Here is an 18764-nt window from a genome sequence, read left to right as displayed (position 1 = left end):
TTGTCACTATAAAACTTGCTGTGTCAGCTACATCAGTTATTAGTATTCCGTACACGCCGCCATCGGATCACGGCTCGGCACTGACAGATTCCCCGAGCTGAGGTCTCACACTTGGTATCAGGAGAGAAAATGTTGGATCATTTATCAAGCTAAAGTGTCAAGCATTCGCTGGTTACAGCTTCTCCAGTGCGAGGATCTGCAGTTTAATTGTTCGGTTTGGTATCAGTGTAAACTGAATATCTTTGGGTTTTTGGTGTTTTTTGGACTGTGTGACTCCGGGGGTTTAAAATGCATTTCTCAACTTATCTCTGACGTTTTTTGTTTTTTTTTAAGACTACACAATCAATCGATATTCAATAATGAAAATTGTTAGTCACAACTCTAAGGTTCTGCATTATTAGAGATCCTCCTGCATGACTGAATTCATCTCGACAAAAACATGAGATTCTAATAAGTGATTAATCCCATTTTATTATTACTGCTGGAACAATTAAAATTAATTGGGATAAATGACTTAAAAGCTTAACTGACTAAAACATTCACTGGTTCCAGCTTCTCCAGTCTGACGATCTGCTGCTTTTCTCTGCTTAATGTCAATGAAAACTGAATATTTTTGGGTTTCAGACTGTTGGTCTGAAGACATCGGCCTGGACTCTGGGAGCCTGTGATGGATTGATTTACTCGACTTAAATAGTAGTAGAAAATAATGTTTAAAGTTTTTTTTTTTTTCCCTTTTCCCTCATTTTCATGTAAAGCACACAATGTTTTTGCCTGTGTATGTAATATGACTGAAGCTTGCCTTACCTAATGAAAATAACTGTTAGTTGCAGCCTTAAATACCAAATTTAAAACATCCTCATGCATGACTGTATGAATGTATCAGCAGAGGGCAAACACTGACAGATTTCAAGATTTAACTGACTGATTAATTGTTGGAGGAAATCCTGATGGTGGACCTTTTGGTGGAATAAATATTTCTTCAGCTGAGGAAAGCCCTGACAGACTGCAGCAGTCAGGGGTCTGTGTGATGCTCCTCCCTTTGTGTGTGTGTGTGTGTGTGTGTGTGTGTGTGTGTGTGAGTGAGAGACTGCCCCACAGCAAGTGAGTGTGTTCAGTCTCAACCTGTGATCTGAGCCTGAACAAGGATCTGTCTATCCCCCGTAATCTTCCGGAGGCCAGACATCCTCCCAGAAGCACAAAACACGATGTCAGCTGCCCCGTCAGCTCCCTCTGCTCCTGCTGCCGCCGTGACGGGTGACGACAGAGGTTCTCAGTAACCGAGCGGCGACAGCAGAGGGAGCCGCCATAAACAAAGTGTAGGACCTCGACTGGCTCACAGCTCGGCGAGTCCACCCGGAGCAAAACATGTTTTTCACCGCTGGTGTCATGCCTGCCTGCTGTGATCCACCAAGGGGGGAGGGGGGTATTTATAGGCTGATAATGAGCATGTGTCCTTCAAGACCACGTTGTCCACACTCACGGGCCAAGAGGAGGGACACACAGTTTCATATGCAGGACAAGTCAAACTACTGTAAAAACACGTGGTGAAATAAAAGTTTCTGGAAGGGCTGAGGCTTTTTCTCGAGCCACCAATAAAGCTCTACAGAGGGTTTGGAAAAACAAAAATGTGTTTATTAAGACAACAAAAAAAAGGCCCTGAATACTCAGGAACATTATCAGATACTTCGTTACGAAGCAGTCATGGTGATTTTTCTTTACACAGAGAAGAAACAAATAAAAAACAAACAGAACTCCACCTTGGAATTCCAAAAAGGTGAAAGCACCACAAAAGTGTTGTCACGTGACGGCCGACCTTTTCCCCAAGCATTACAAACAAACAGTCACACATCACCCAAAGCCCTGTGGGAAAAGGGTGCGTTTTCTCCTCTTTCCCATGCCCCCCACATGTTGTTTGGTGTCCATGTTCCCCTATGAAAAATATATTTAGAAGAGAAATGTGGAGCTGCCGTTGACAGAGGCACAGCGTGTTGTCCGCGGGACCCTAGGAAAACATTACGTGCCATTCGGGGCTAAAACATCAGCTTTTTGAATATAGACCAGCATCACCGAGGCTCATTTCACTGACGTGTGTGGTTGAGGTTGAGTAAGCCAGTGAAAGGAGCTGCTCCGAGGGCAGTTAAAGGACAACCCACTGAACAACCCAAAATGAATTGAGAAGGGGGGGGAGGTCTTTCTCTTGTCTGTACAAGGGCTCTTACCACCCAGCATTAGATTGTAAACAAAATGAACTAAACCACCCAACCACCCACATTAATGGTCTGCCAAAGCAGGGAATGGCTAGTTTAAACTTCAGCCACGACCCCCCCCCCCAAAAAAAACAAACAAAAAAACAAATGAAAAAATTCCGGGATGCAGTGGTTAATATATATATATATATAAAAAACGAGTAAGCTAGGACTTCCTGCCACTCCACCATTCATGAATCAGAAAAGAAAAGCCATTGTTCAGGAATCAAACGACTCCATGTTCACACACACACAAGCGTGTTGTGTGTCTTCATTTTACATCTCGGGAGACTAACATTAGCTTTTTCTAAAGATGCTAATGGAAAGGTCGGTAAAGTGGGCTTTCGGGTGGCTCTAACCTCCACTGCACCCCCCCACCCCCCACCCCGAACGTCGGACCCACAAGTTGACATTCAAACATAAACAACACGGCTCATTAGCCGGGTGGCTAGCTAGTCAGCTCGGCTAACAGCCAGCCCACGTAGCGTAACGAGCGTTACAGACGAGTCGATGAAAAATTCATGTAATTCGAAAACATAGCTACCAGTCCTGTGAAATTTAGTTTTAAACTGTCCGTGTGTACAGTCTCAGTGTTGGCGTTCACCCACTGGGGAGGCGAGGGGGGGCCACGCTGCGGCGGAAACCCCCGTCCACGGTTCGTCCGTTGCTTTATCAGCACGGCACGTTGTCCGCCGCCTTGGGGAAATCTCCACAGTCTGCGGCGGAGAACTGCAGCCTCCTCACGGCCTCTTTTATCAGATTCCCCGATAAAATTAACTCCTGCAGCAGCCGGTGCGGATCGTCCTCCTCCACGGCGATCCTCTTTTTGTTCCACGGTTTTATTTGGTCCCAGTCCTGCTCGCCGTTAGATCCGGGGATGTTGTACGGGCTTGCCCTGCTGCTCCCCCGGTGTCCCCGGTTCCGCAGCCTCATGCAGCAGCCGTTGCGTTTCTGCACCGGAGCTCCCGTGCTGCCGCCGATGATAGCCGCCGGCTTGACCCCACCGGCGCCGCTGCTGGTGAGCCCGTGCAGGCAGGACATGGACACGGACACCGTCTTCTGGTGGCCGCCGCTATTGTTGTGGAGCTGCAGCGCTTCGCCGATTTTCGTCACCAGCGCGTCCACCTCTTTGGAGCCGACGGTGACGGACTGCTCCAGAAAGATGTAGTTCTCCTTCCGACAGGGCATCGTGGCGGGTTCTCGTCGGGTCTCCGGTCGGATGTGTCGGTGTTTTGTTGTTGGGATGAATGAGAGCCCTGGGCAGCTTCTCGCTCTCACCACGCCGCTCGGCACTAACCAACAACCCGACTTGATTTGTAAACAATGGGTGACGCGTTGTGGACGCTACCACATGCCCCGCGAGGCGGAGGGGGGTTTCGCAGACCAAAATAAATGGCGTGGTTGTGCGTGACTCGCGCAACCAATCGCCAGGCCGAGATTCTATCAAGCTATAAAATTATTTACAGCTGTGCCACGTAACCGGTGGACTGTAACGCCCGTGTACGGTTTTTTGCAGGTGCTCCGGTTCCCCGCCTCAACCCGAGCACGCTCCGGCTTTGGACTGCTCCCTCCAAATGGACATTACATAACTCCCAACTGTCTGCTGCTGTCTATCCAGGCAAAACAAACAAAGCACTTTTTTTTGGTGTGTGGTTATTAAACAGAAATGATGAAACCCCGCTGAGCCCCCCCCCCCTGTAAATGACCCCCATTTTATTCATCGAACGGTCCAAGAATTCTAAAGTCCGAGCAGGCAAATGTTGAAATCGGATTATATGTCGAAAGTCAGCAGGATACGTTGTGTAACCGCTGCTGACTGTCGCACCGAGACCCGTCGGATGGATTGACCCAGTCTTGCACACACTTTGTGCTGTCGGCAGCCGAGACAAACGGTGTCGTCTGCCCGCGTACCTCGAGAGGGCCACACGTCCCGATTTCTGACACACAAATGCTCGCACATTTTGGCGGATGCAAGGGCGGAAATCCTACGACACTAGGCTACTACGATCCACTGTATCGAATACTGTTTGGTCACAGCTAAAGCCAAAGAGTTTGGCGTAACATCTGTGCGATAGCAAGGATGCCTCATTCTTTGTTGTGATAAACAGAATTCATCTTTAGACACATGGAGGACACAGTTCCGCTCGCTGAGCCCATACGATGTAATAAAAGCCTCCGTGTGCGGGGCTGGAAAACACAAGAATAAACTGTATTCGACCATAAACTCAACCTAATTGGAAATCGTTGGCTGTGAATGCGATGAGTAAACGCGTGGAGCGGGCCCTGGCGCCCCGGCCCTGTATACAGTGACAATAGGGGGAGGAGGGAGGGTGTGTGTCTGCGGGAGAACATGGTGTACATTTCTGTTTCTGAGAAACAGCAGCCGGGCTAAACCCGATGCTCCAGTCGGAGAGAGGGAGCCCTCCTGACCATAAAAGGAGCTACTATCACTGCCACCACGTGGTATGCGGGCCAATCCGAGGGCCCCACCGAGCTTTCCTGTGTGTCTCAATGGCAGCGGCGGCAGCCCAGTCATAGTGGAATCCAGTGTGGTTTTAGCAGTTGGGAGTGATACCAAAAAATGAAACCAAGATAAACAGCCGTGACTTCCTGAAACACGAAACAACAATATTTAGATTAACACATTCCAACTCAAAATACAGTTCGCTGTCCATGGCCAACACATGCAAATGTATTTTTAAATCATTCTGTTGATTTACAATACGTAAGTTGTGCTTGTTGTGTACTGTGGTGTCAAGACGTTTTCAGCACTACAAGTAAAGTGAGAAGGCAACAATAAAGTTATCAGTCAACTTCATACAAAGTGGGGTCCAGAGAAAAAACCTAAATCAGGTCAGCATTTGCTGTGACCCCCCCCCGTTTGCCTTTCAACCAGCCCCAGTTCTCCTTGGTACACCTGTATTTGGCAGGTCGGTTGTTCCAGGCAGGATGGACACGATAAAATAAACACCTCACAATACAACCAGACCCCCTACAGCAACGCCGCAAACAAAAACCTCGGGATTCGGTCCCGACCTCTTTGACATGGACTCAGAAACACAAGCTGGACGCTGCTGCACTGGACGGACTTATGCTGGAAGGTGTTTCCACCTCCTGAACACTAAGGGTGTTGTTTTAACCCCAGATACAAGGAAAATGACTCAGAAATACTTCACGCCCTGACTCCCAAATATGCGATTTAGAAATCAGCGAAAAACACTTTCGCACTTTCTGTGTAAACAAGACTATCCGGAAAGGTCCGTGAGTCAGTTGAGTCATGTTTTGAACCTCCTCCACTGAGGTCCAGCTCCCACCGCTGGATTCTTTGTCTCCACGCTGAAAAGTCAGCGCACAACACGAGGAAGTGAGCTGGCAGAAAACTAGGTCACACACTTCCTCGGTCTTTCATGTCTTCCTGTATGTGAGTCAGCGGCGGTGTAAACAGCCCCGCCACCCTGCGAATACAATTCCTGTTTGCCTCCAACAGCAGCTGCTGCTCTCTCACACATTCCCTGAACCGACTGCGGTGTGACCTCATCGTCTGCCTTTGTTTGTGTCTGTGTGAGACACACTGTAATCCCCCAGTGTGTGAGAGATAAACGGGGACATCGAGAACCAGAGAGGAGATGAGTAAACCTTACAGATAACAAACACGTGTGGTAGAAAACACCGCGGCCCTGTCGGCCCCTGTAGGGAGTCGTGGGGCGGTCTCGGTGTGGATCAGGCTCTGAGGCTGGTAAGGGGCTCACGGCCTGGTCCCCGACTGGTCCCTCCTCAGACCGTCACTCTGCATGAAGTCACAACCACAGCTGCGGAGGTTGCTCTGCATTTAGTGGCAGGATATAAATAAAGAAGTAGACCGTGGAACTCGCATCCATGGCACCTTCCGACCAACAATAACCCTCCAGTTGGCGTTGAAACACAAACCAAGAGGTCCAGTTGGAAAAGGCTTATAAGGCTGATCTTTTGAGTCTGAGAGTTTCAACCGAACCAAGAGTCTTCAGCCGTGCCCGCTGCTCTCTGAGGCTGTACCAACACACAGCATTGCTTCGACGATATTGATACGTCATGTTACAAATACCACCTTTTCTGCGTTTTTTAAATAAAGGTTTTCGATAACGTTTGGACAGTTGGCATAAAGGACTGGTCTGGTGATATTCTATAGTTTTCTTATTGTCAGCAAATCCCATAAAAAGACCAAACCAACAATGAAAGTCTCCTACTAACAAGTAGCGTGTGTGTATGGCAGCCTGATATATCTTATTGTTCTGAGCCATTCAGCTCCATCTTTGTCTAAAAACTATTAAAAACACATCAGTGAGTCACACTGTTGGATTGGGTCACATGTTCCTTCATCACCGTGAAAACAAACACACACACACACACACACACACACTGTAGTTTATTTAGACTCAGCCCCACACACACTCTGTGCTGCTGCCCTAAATACTCACTACAGCACCAAATGTGGGTTTAACCGCCGCTGACAATAGTCCCCAACAAATGCTCCGTTTCCTCCTGATAAAAACTACGGTGCCCAGAAAGCACCGAGAGATGGACAAACACAATGTTGGTGATGTTTTGTGACGGGAAGAAAAATATAGAATAGCAGCAGCCTTAACACCTTGACCAGGGGGAGAAACAACTCTTGTGAAAGTTTCGAGTGGGTTCATTCACAGCTTCCCGAGGTTTGTGAAGTTGCTGGGTGCCGTGACTAATTTTGGGAATGTATCTTTAAGTTCTGATCCCCTCTGGCTGCTGCAGATCCTTTAAGCGATCCATTTTGTAATCATTATTTTGACTGTCCATGCTTTACTTTATAACAGGCCGTTGGGCCACCGAAGCTGGCTGACCTGAATGGAGAGCGAGCAGAAAAGAAAACAGGCCTTTCAGCCAGAGGATCAACTTTGATAGCAGTTGGAGGGCCGCCAGCAGCTCGGGTTCACTGAGTTTGTTTCCTCCATTCAAAGAGAGAGACGCCATTTTTATATCAACCCCCCCCCCTCTCTTAGACACGCCTCTTTCTCTCTCTCTAAGGGGAATGTGAGGAGGTTGCACATGGCAGGAAGTAATATCAAAGGATATATTTGTTGCTGTTCTGTGAACCTGCAGGCCTGTGGGGGCTGTGCCGTAAACATGCACAGAAACATGATCACAACCTCAATTATGAACGGCAAGCTGAAGAGAAAATTTATTGAATGTGTTGTTAAACCACGTTACTGAACCCGACTGAGGGTCACTTAGCTGAAATGAACCGAATAATTGAGTTCCTGCAAAGCACTGAAGAGTTAATACATGTCCCATTTGTACGAGACATGTGTACGAAGCAGCTCCATAAAGAAATAGTTTTCCCCGTTTGCTGTGGAAGAGCTTGACTGGCCCGCGCCGAGCCCTGACTTCAGCCCCAGCCAACGCTGACGGTGAGCCCGACCTTATCACCCAGTGATAAGGTGCTGGACCTCACTGATGCTCTGTCCCTGCTGCAGGTTCAACATCTGGTGGAAAGACTGAAACCAGAGGAGTGGAGGTTCCTAGAGCAGCACCTTCATGCCAATGGTGTCACAATAGCTGTAGCTGTAATGAGTGCTTGGGCGTCCACTTACTTTTGGCCACGTAGCCATGTACCATACAGCAGGTAATGGCAGCTCTGGTGGTTCTGGCTCGAGACCGTTCGTTCCTTGGCCTTGGAAACAGCAGCTGGCACAACAACAACCTGTCAAGCTTCACTTACTCACCAGTCCTGGAGCTTTCGACCATATCACACATCAGCAGATGAAGTTTGGTCAGTTGTCATGGAACCACAGATGTTCAAAGTTTAACTTCAGCTAGAGACCGTATTGCTGTGTAGGTGACATTACCCAGTCACTTTGCTGCTGTTCTCATGTGTTTACACTGTGTGTTAGCATGTCACTGATCGGCTGTTTGTTACAACACAAAAATAAGAAGGTCACACGCCGCTGACGTACTTTGATTGAAGGCGTGGCTTGTGTCTGGCTTTTCCGCTTCCGGTCTGGTTCCGTGACGGCACAACCGCAGACCTCATGCGTGAGGACCCCAGGCCCCCGGGCCAGTGGGAAGATGGAAGGGTTCCCAGATGTGAGGTGTGCAGTGGGATCCTTCTCCCCGTTCAGCCTGCTCTCAGTGTTCCTAACGAGGACATAATTACTGCGAGCACCTTGAGAGAATTCTGGGAAATGTAGGCATAATATCATGCGATTACCGCTTGTGGCCACGGTGGACGCTGTTCGGCAAAAGTAACACAAGTTCACGTAAAAAGAAACTTCTGACAACTTTCGTCTTATTTTTGTAGTTTTGATTTTCGCCGGTCCCGATAACGTTTGGCAACCCAACGTCATTCTGGGATCTGAGACAAGGAAGACAAGCAGTCAGACAATGAGACAGGCTGGAGGCAAACCTCAGGCGAGACAAACTTATTTGACAGAGAAACAAAGGTGAACGGTGAAATGATTGCCCAAGCTTTCATTCGTAAATTTTCGCCAGAGTTTACAGATTCAACTTTGACCCACTGTAGTTGTGTGGACACAGTCGGGGATTATCACCCACATGTCGGGTGTGTTCAATTTCATCTTCACCTCCCGACTAATGGAAACGATGTAAAACAATATGGAAACAAAACCCAGGTTTCTAAAAAGACCCTGAATATCCCCACAAACTCAAAACGCTCGAGTTGACTTGAAGGTCAAACAGCTTAATCATTAATGTCAGAGTAAACTCTACAGGGGCCCAGATTCAGCTGTTTCACAATTTAAAGTCACCCATTCCATGCGCCCTTAAAAAAAAGGGTTGTGCAGTTAAAGGATTCTGATTCTCACCCAACAACAGTGATATGTGTGCATTTACAGAAGTAATGAAGACCACAGTTCTGCTAAAATCTGCTTTCTTTAGTCTTTACTACAGATGCTTTTCCTCAGCGGATGTCAGCTCATTTTTATCAATATTTGGAATTTGAACCTTTTTTTTTTTCGTTCCCTTGTGGAGGAAGCTGCGATTCCGTTGAGTCAAATACATAAAAAAATATGTAAAACAACACACCGAGCAAATGAATTGCTTCATAAGGGGTCATGCTGAGCTGTCACCATTTCTTGTTTTCAAAATTACATAAGCCAATGTGTCACAGAAACGGTAATGGACACCAGGTGCTTTCAGTGTGTGTGTACCCGAGCAGGGCTGAGCTGCAGATGTACGTGAGGGGGGAGAAGGAGTCTCTCTGAGCTCTCCTTCCTCCATCGCGCCTCTCTCCACCCCTGCGCCATAGGGGCGTTGATAAACAGAGATTACATGATGACAGCTCGTAAAACCTGATCGCTTCCCCTCACGTTACTGATTCTCTGAATGCACAGAGAAGCCGGGATTCCGAGTGCAGTTGCGTAACACTGTTTTAGGTCTATATGTACACTATGCGTGTGCATGCGTGTGTGTTAAAACTTGTGGCTCAGAGGCAGGCAGCACCGCTCCCGCCCGGCACAGCTCGACTTGTTTTCTTAATCTGAGCCATTTATCAAGTGACTGGATCTCAGATGGAGTTTCTGTGTGGAGCATTTTTCACTTTGTTCGCTTTGTGTTCAACTAACCAATACAGTTCTTATGTCCCCGGAACACTGACACTCTCCTCTGTCCTTTTGTATACAGTATCTGCAGCACGTGGACAAATAACTCAAACATTTTTAAATTGGGTAAAATGTGACCTGCCTTTAAATTGAGTGAAAACAGGCCAAAAAGCCAAAAGTTTTACTTTACTTTAGTATCTACATTTAATGCTACTCTACACTTTACACTTCTTACTGTATTTCAGAAGTAGACACTGTACTGTGTTACTCCATTTTAGTTCCCGTAGTTACCACAATTATTGTTTACTGTAGTTACTTTGCTGATTAATTACGGCTGAAACCGCCCGGTACGAATTTTCATAGAACGGTTTAGAGCAGCTCCACCCATACTTCTGACTGAGTCATCTTACAGTGTGATACTGCTCCTCTGTGAGCAGATAATGAAACAGCTGAGGAAAAGATGCCCCCATTTTTACTGAGCTTTGCAGGTTCCACGTATTCTACTGTTGTGACACTGTAGGTGCAAAGATTCAAACCGTAAAACGATTCTTCACATCTCACAATCCACTTATCAAAACCTTGTCTGCTCCATCAGACTCGGCAGAATCTGTGTTTGCGTTTCCATCATTCTGTATATTAAGTGTTTGAAGATTAGAATCACACATTTGCATAACCATCTGTCCTGCTGATTCATCAGTTATCAGGTGGGACCGGCTCCTGACCTGCCATTACGTCCTAGCGCTGGCGTCCCTCCAGGGACATGTTTGAATGTTGCGCCACAGAGCCGCGACCCGACCACGCCGGCTCCCTCCTCCTCCGTGGAGGACGTTCGTAGTGACGGACTCACATTTTTCTCTCGTCCTTGTTAGAGGTGGATGCGACACCTCAATTATCAAACTGTTGTTCTTTACAGAAGAGTCGAGGCGCAGTCGGATCCTGGACTGGATCCAGGTTTTTTTTAAAGACATCCAGAGGAGGACGGGTTTACACTTACATGTTTACAAAGCAGGTTTACAGAACGGGTTTGCTTTTTTTTTTTAAGGCGAGGAATAAAACAGAATGTAATGACAAAAAAAGACACGACAAATATGTCAGCTTACTCACTGTAACAGGAAAAACATCTTCACGCTCCCTCTAGCTTCCACGATTCATTCGTTAGCTTAAAGCTCTTCCTTCTGGAATAATATTTTTGTGGCAACGCGTATCATGTGACTTGCAAACCAGACTGTGGTCACCGTGCCAAAATCCACCCCGTAGTCCGGTTCTATCAGTGGGGGGGTAGGTTAAAGTGATGGGCTGGTTACAGCCCATCAGAGTCCACTACATCACTAGTAGAAAACTAGTTAGCTAATATTTTACGCCTGGAGCTTTAAAGCGTGTTTACAATCCGCCGAAGCCACGGGTAGGTTACGTGACAACACAGTAGCAGACATTCAACCATTACAGCGTCAGCAAATGTCAAGTCAAGTCACAGCCGCACCGCAGTCACACAAGATCAAATTACGGTTGAGAAAATTGTTCGGAATCAAATCAGAGTAAATTGACTGCATTACGGCTGTTGTTTTCTGTATTGTCCGGTCAGTACAAAATTAAATCAGAAAACATGACTTCCACAAATAGCAGCTTAATAACTCTGAGGAGATAAAACTGAGGCGAGCAGGGGACACCTACGTGATGTAGCGCCGAGGCCTCGTGGCCGTGCCCCTGCACCGAACCATGCTAGCGCCTGAGCTCGCCGCAACGTTTGCACAGAGGAAGAGGAGAGTGTGATGAACTCGAGGGGACGTTGATATGTCAGGGAGCTGGAACGGTTTCATGCAAACGGCTGCTGCTCCACGACCTGCTGAGCCGAGCAGAATTAAAACACCGATGTCGGCCGTGGTGTGGTTTGGCTTTATATAGCACATTCAGGACATACCATATACAGCAAGAGACCCACACAGATGGAGACACACACTCATGAGCCACCTGATGTGTTAATTGCTAAAACTATGCAGCCTCACTGGAGCTTTATTACATTCTCACATTGTATTACAATATTTTATGACAGTGTATGCAGTTATATGATAATTAGCCGAATTATGATTACACACACACACACACACACACACACACACACACACAAACAAAAAACACATGCTGCAGTAAAGTGATTAGAGCAGGAATAAAGTGTTCTGCTGAGCTGTAAAACGTCCTGTCTTTCAAATGTTGTTGTTATCTGCAGTTAAACAGTTGGCCATGTTTGAACACGCTCCTCTGAGATGAAGCTGGTTAATACACAAACACACACACACACACACACACACACACACACACACACAGACACAATGACAACCACACATGCATCCCTACCGCCGGAGAAAGACAGAGCTGAGTAACTTATAATAAATGTACAGTATCCAATGTCCAATTTAATAAAATAATGTGACCTGCAGTAGATTTCAGACAGATAAGGGTCATGAAAAGCTAAAGCTCCAGTAAATAAATGTGAACTAGAGGCAAGAGTGGGGCGAATCAAGGTAGTGCAGAACGAAGCACCCTCTAGGTCTTTGACCCTTCCAGGGCTGTAAGATTTTTGAACCTGCACTTTGGCCCATTTTATTGCTTCCGCCCCCATTTTCCCTGATTTCCCTTAAATCGCTTGTCTTACCGAATATGAATATTTTGTGCAAAGGACAGACGTTGAAGGGGAATGTGGAGAGGTTGTGGCAAAAAGGCTTATGGCAAATATTTGAAACAGCACACCCATACACACAGAACATAGTCACCATAGTTATTATTTGTCACATAGACGATTTTCTCCTCCTTCTACCACCAGACTGTGCAGACAGATAAGGCCAAGCATAGAAATATACATGTCAATGTATCGGCTAAAGACTAAAAGAGAAACAAAATGGACTAAAAAACTTTAGGGCTCGTTGACAGTTGATATGACACTGGTTGCCAAGTAACAGCTCTTTGTACAGAATTACAGTAGCCCCTTGTACACGATGTTACGTCCACATTTATACCGTTTGGGATGTAGTTACGCTCGTGTTGTAAATGCACATTCGTCTCTTATGATAATGCAGTTTCACATGGGCTGAGTTAGTTCCCGATCGCCCGCTCCCGATTTGATTCATTTCACAGAGAAGTATGAGCCTCAGTGGGCGTGCAAAGCCTGAGATGGACCTTTGTTGGTACCTACCATAGTTAAGCTCAGGACTGTGTGAATTCTATTGGCAACAGTGCGCAGAACAACCGGCCTCCTCACAGTTTTACCCTGGATCACAAGGGAAAGAAGAACGGAAAGACCAGGCCGAGCAAACTTGGTGTCGCTTGAAAGGCCTCGTTTTCCTTCAAACTGTCATGCCCCTAGCCGCCTCTTAGAAATAGCAGTTACAGAGACACACACGCACAAACCACTGTCCAACGGTAGTAGTAGGATTTAAGTTTGAGTTTTCCTTTGGGTTGTCTACATGGCATGGAGCGTGCCACAAGGATCAAGTGTTGGTGCTATCGTATTCTCTCTGTACGCTGCCCCTTGGCCACATGGGTCATCTCTTAGCCCTGTCAAGCTGATGACACACAGCTTTGCAATAACTGTATGCAGTGAGGCACCATTTAAAAAATATCTTAATGCAATAAATATTGGCTGTTGTACGACTTAATGCTGGCAAAAGTGCAGTTTGTGTTATTGGCCAAGATATCGTTTTTGCACGATGACTAAACCCACTGTAAGAAAAACTAGATTTTTTGTTTCTGAATCAAAGTTTGAGCTCCATTTGTAATCTTCTGTTCGTTCCTGCTTCTTCAAACTAAGTTTAACTAAGACAAGCTAGGTTGTCAATATTAGAGTCCACGTGTGAGAAATTGTAACCTGAATGAAGCACGAGGCAGTGAAACATGTTCACATACACGCACACAAACACACAAACGTGTGTTTTTGTCACGTTACCAACCAGCATATTTCATCCGTCTTCCTCTGTGAGTCGTTGTTGTCAAAACACTGAGCAGAAATCTGCCAAGTAACCTGGGAGATAATCCTGCACACATACACACACACACACACACTCCAGGGACCGAATACTACATGCTGCGTGTGTGTGTGTGTGTGTGTGTGTGTGTGTACGTACGTGTGTGTGTGTGTGTGTGTGATGCAGTGGATCAGGGTCACAGCAGGGTGCGGCTCGCTGCCATGAAATAACAACTGGGAGGCTGGAGATCAACCAGCATCCAGCTTCTTTCATAACCGATCAGATGTGTGTGTCTTTGCTTATGTAGCCTGTGTCTGTCTTTGTGTGTGTGTGTGTGTGTATTTGTGTGTCTAGAGAAAAGGAGAGGGAGAGAGATAAAGGGAAACAGATTAAGAGACAGAGAGAGAGAGAGAGAGTCTTTCATACTAACATTAAATCTAACTTGCTACCCCACTGACCTGAATATAAGACCACCCTGATTATAAAACACTGCCTCCTGGAAAACCTGATTTTTTCGGATTTTCCACTGCTTTGTGTTTTTGTTCTATTTTATCTTGGCATGAATACATTTTGTATTTCTACATTGTTATTATGTCTGTGAATGAATTGTTTACCAAAAAAGTTCACTTACCGCCTTTTCTCAGGGTGTTTAACCCCATGTTGCAGTTTTCCTCTGCGGAAACCTTCGTATTGAACTTAAGCCACATGATAACAGGGTGATGTAAGTTGGGGGGGGGTTACCCCTGACAAAAAAACCGAATAACTGTACTTGGATTTAGCATTATGTCGTCACTACACTGCCTCCAAGGTCAAACAGACAATATAATTAATAAAGTCATATTTAACATCTTTAAAGCTTATTGTCACTGAAAAGAAAAAAAAGAAACGGCAGACAAAATGATCAATAATGAGCTTTTTCAATTGAGTTAAGGGGTCATGAGATACAGTAAACGTTCTGGTTCAAGCCCATCTCAGAGAAAATCAGCCTGTAATACTGTTTGTTTGCAAAAACAAAACAAAGAAATCTGTTCAAAATGAATAAGTGAATAAAAGTGGGTCGAATGTACTGTCACATTATAATGGAAAATACAAACGTAACACAAAAGCAGTTGCACCTTTAAACTGAATAAAGTCCTGGTAAATAAAATGCAGAGCAGATGACGCCTGCGGGTTTTGAGGCTCCATGAACATGTCGTGTGTTTGCATCAAAGAAAAACCAAATCGGTTTTTTGTTCTTTCCCTGTCGTTCAGCTGTTTTTCTTTGATCAGCACTGATCCATAGCTTCAAAACAAAACCCAGGAGGAGCAGAGGATCATGGGAAATACTGGTACAAATGCTACCGTATGTGTGTGTTTTTCCCTTCTGTTATTGTTTTATGACGGCTTAAGTCAGTGATTAGAAGATACAACATGGGTGTGTGTGTGTGTGTGTGTGTGTTAATATGAGGATACTCTTACCGTACACTTCTCAGTTATGTTGCCCGAGGGAGCAGCTCTGAAGGAAAACAGTTATAAAGCGATAGAGCCATGTTTACATATTAACACCCAGGGCTGGATTAACCTGTGACAGCACGAGGGTCACTCAACTCCAGAGGCTCTTATTGCTTGTAAAGTTGATCAGGAATCAACGGGACAGTGTTCATGGAGAATTTAGCCAATAACACTGAAATAAAACTTAAACTGCCTTGAGGGTCTCGGTTGTCTCAGCGCAAACCGGACTCTGGAGACACGGATCCAGCCTCTGGCGGCTTCTCCGTCGTTTACGTTATTGATCTACTCGTAGACTCTTTAGATGTTAATGAGGAGATTAATTTTGGCACCGTGAATGTAAGATAACAGTCAAGGGAGGTAATAAAGGGACGTGCGAGGAAGAGGCTCGTCACATGATGCTGTTTATCACATGGCGATTTTCAATGGCCATGTGATAGAAAATATGAAAAATATGACTTGGGAAACTGTGTGTAAGTGTGTAAGGGCTCTGCAGTCACCCTTCTGGTGCGTGGACGGTTTCTGCTGCAGAGAAATAAATCACACGTCGGGACACTTGCCACGTTAGTGCTTTGCCCATATACCGCAGAGTTATCAGTCTGGGCCCTGCAGCTGACTTCACTTCAGTGTCTCTGACCTGCAGCTCTGGACTTTGTCTCTGTTTGCTCGCTGGTGGACGATGCACTTGTGGCAGTCAGTTAATATTTCTGAGAATCCCCCCCCCCACCCCACCCCACCCTCGTCCCCTCCTCCTCCCTCTCTCCTTCACTCACTCTCTCCCTCTGTCATGGAGCCCAAAGGCTTAATGTTGTTGTTGTTGTTGTTGTTGTTGTTGAGTCTGGAAGAGAGAGCAAGAGAGAGAGAGAGAGAGGAGGAGAAAAACCAAAACAAAAAAACTAACAGTGATAAAAACATTGCATCTAGTCCACTGGAGAGCTGGGTGAGTTCTAACCCCCAGTGATTTTCACCAGACAGAAGACGTGAAGCTCCACGCCGCCGAACGTTCCGAGGTGGTCTGATGTTTTAAACCAGGGGGCTGTGAACAGTGTTATCTGCTCTTAAAGGGCCTGTATGTAAGGTTTGCCTGCTGCTGAACGGGCTTTCTCGCCGGGAGCCGTACGGTGGCGGTGACGCTCGCTTGCCAAGAGCTTTACAAGGCATTAGGTTAGAAATCGCCCCCCGCTGGGCAGCGCCACCCCTTCACGCTCTCATGCCAGAGCGAGGGGCAGACTGGACTCTGCAGAGACTCGCTACCGGCAGGTGACGAGGCAGGCCGGGAGGGCCGGGCGGGCCGGGAGGGCCGGGGCCAGCAGCTTAGCATGCTAACTTCGGTAGAAGAGAGGAAGTGATAGAAATAGAAGCAACACTGGAGACAGCTCAAGACTGGTGAGTAAACAGCTGCTGATGCTAACGCTGGCCGTGTAGCGACAGAAGAAACCTACATTCAGCACCTTCAACTGTTCGAATGTCTCCTGTGGTGGGTTACAGCTGTGGTTTGTATCGGTTGTGCTCCCAACTGCACTGACGATTCCATCATTAAAGTATGTTATTGATCAGAAGACACTGTGCCGTGTCCTGTTGTAATGTATGCACCGTTGTTAAAACAGGCTGTGAACCGAGCGCTGCAGCAACCTTCTTCTTTGTTTTCACTGTGGTGTCAGAAATTATTTATCCTGGTTTGACCTCTGGTGAAACGACAAAACAAGAATTAATCAGACAAAAACACGCGCCTGCGCACACACACACACACACACACACACACAGAGATGGACCTGCTGCCCTCTGATATTCAATCAACTGTCACTTCAGGAGCCAGTTGGCTCTTGGCCCCGATTCGCCCCCCTTCACTACGCAACTTCTCCTCCCTCTCTTTGTGTCACACACGAGCGCCGCGTCCGAGTTCCAAGAGTAAACACTGATTCTGAGCAGGTTTTGGGTCTGTCGTGTTTGTGTAGTAGTGTTTTTAACGCTGAAAAGGTCTAAAAACAATCCTCACAAACCCACAGGTACATGAAGGGCTGGTCATGAAGTGATTCTTTTCCAACACGGCTAAATGTGAAAGACGGAGGACGAAATTCGCGGGCCTCAGTTCGTTACTAAGAGCCTTCCTCCTTTCAAAATGGTCCCTTCTCTCTATCTGTTTCCATGTGAAAGTGTGTCTTTGCTGTGCCTCAGCGGAGGGACAGTAACGTTAAGGTATCTGTACGATTATAGTTAGGAATGCACATATTAACAGCTAATGGGTCTCTATTAGCTCTTGTCTCCTTAAACATATCTCTGATTGTTAAAGACGGGTCATGGTGCAATATGGCTACTGGAGCAGAGAGAGAGTGACAGAGAGTAGGGGGGACGGCGTGGGGCTAATTAAGGAAACAGGAGACGTAATATACCCGATATTGTAAATGACATGTCTTCAAAGACAAACAAGCCTCGCCCAGCACGTCCCCCCCTTGTCTACATTTGAGTTTACTTGTTGGATTTAATTTCATGGAACATGAATGAAGGCCGAAGCATAGGTAGTAGGGTGCGTGACCTTCGGAACCTCCTGTGTCTCTGTGGGGACCAAAGACCCATCTGGTCTCCACGCAGCAGACCCGATCCCCTGCTATTTCTGTCCCCCAAGCTGTCCGCGTCCCTTCTAGGAAGCTGGCAGCTGGTCGCTGCCGAAACTTCACACTGCTGACTGCTTGGTACCTGAATATAGAAGCTGGGCCCGTCTACGACGTGATGCTGCGCGGTCCATCTTCTCGTTTGTTGTGTTGTGTGGAGCTAGCCGTCTTTAACTTATGTGCCTGGTGATTCTGTCCTATGACGTCAGGGTTGTAAAACCGGGATTTTACCAGAGCAGAGCAGCAGCTTGGAAACGGTGACCGCCGGTTAACGCGTGGTCGTAATGGGCCGCGTTTCAGACGCCGTTTCATACTGGTTCTTGTTTTCTGACAACAGAAACAGAAAAGATTTAAAAGGGAACGGCCTCGGTGGGAATTTCGGCTGCATTGAAATACTGTATGTGCGAGCACAGAGAGAAGAGAAGCAAACAGATAGCGATAAAACAAACAGCCATAAACCAGGTTCTGACCCGGTCTTGTTATATAGCCACTTAGCTAACTAGCTACATCCAAGCATCGGTGAGACTGACACAGCTGGACAGTCTGCTGGGAGTTGACTTACAGAAATCCTACTCCCTGGATTTAGCACTGCCCTCCTCCCAGCGTCAAGCCCACAATGCACCACTCTGCCTTTTACAGACGAGAAAACTACGGGTGTGTGACGCGAACTGACGATGATTAGTGTCCAAAAGCTCAATTTACTGCTCACTACCGAGTGAACTGTTGAGTGTCTGCTGTATAGGAAGTGCTGAGTAAGTGAGCCAGGGAGGGATTCTGGACGCAACCACGAAGTGCGACGGAATAACAAAGCGAATTTCAGACGCGGCACGACTGCACGCAAACGCCCCACTCAGACCGGCCTTACTTCTCTGGGGGAGGTGGGTGATTTAGCCATCA

At 46.7% G+C, this 18764-nt stretch overlaps 1 protein-coding gene across 1 annotated transcript; it reads right to left on the bottom strand.

The window, feature by feature from the left end:
* Positions 1 to 1613: 1613 nt before the first annotated feature.
* LOC120784799 (glycogen synthase kinase binding protein) lies at positions 1614 to 3924 on the bottom strand. The gene has a single exon (XM_040118895.1). The coding sequence runs from the start codon at positions 3432 to 3434 to the stop codon at positions 2919 to 2921; it is 516 nt and encodes a 171-aa protein (XP_039974829.1). The 5' UTR covers positions 3435 to 3924; the 3' UTR covers positions 1614 to 2918.
* Between the last annotated feature and the right edge of the window lie 14840 nt (positions 3925 to 18764).

The sequence above is a fragment of the Xiphias gladius genome, chromosome 22 (genome assembly GCF_016859285.1).
Source record: "Xiphias gladius isolate SHS-SW01 ecotype Sanya breed wild chromosome 22, ASM1685928v1, whole genome shotgun sequence".
Lineage (NCBI taxonomy): Eukaryota > Metazoa > Chordata > Actinopteri > Istiophoriformes > Xiphiidae > Xiphias > Xiphias gladius.
The sequence above is the reverse complement of the archived record's forward strand: the minus strand, read 5'-3'. Positions and strand labels throughout refer to the sequence as shown.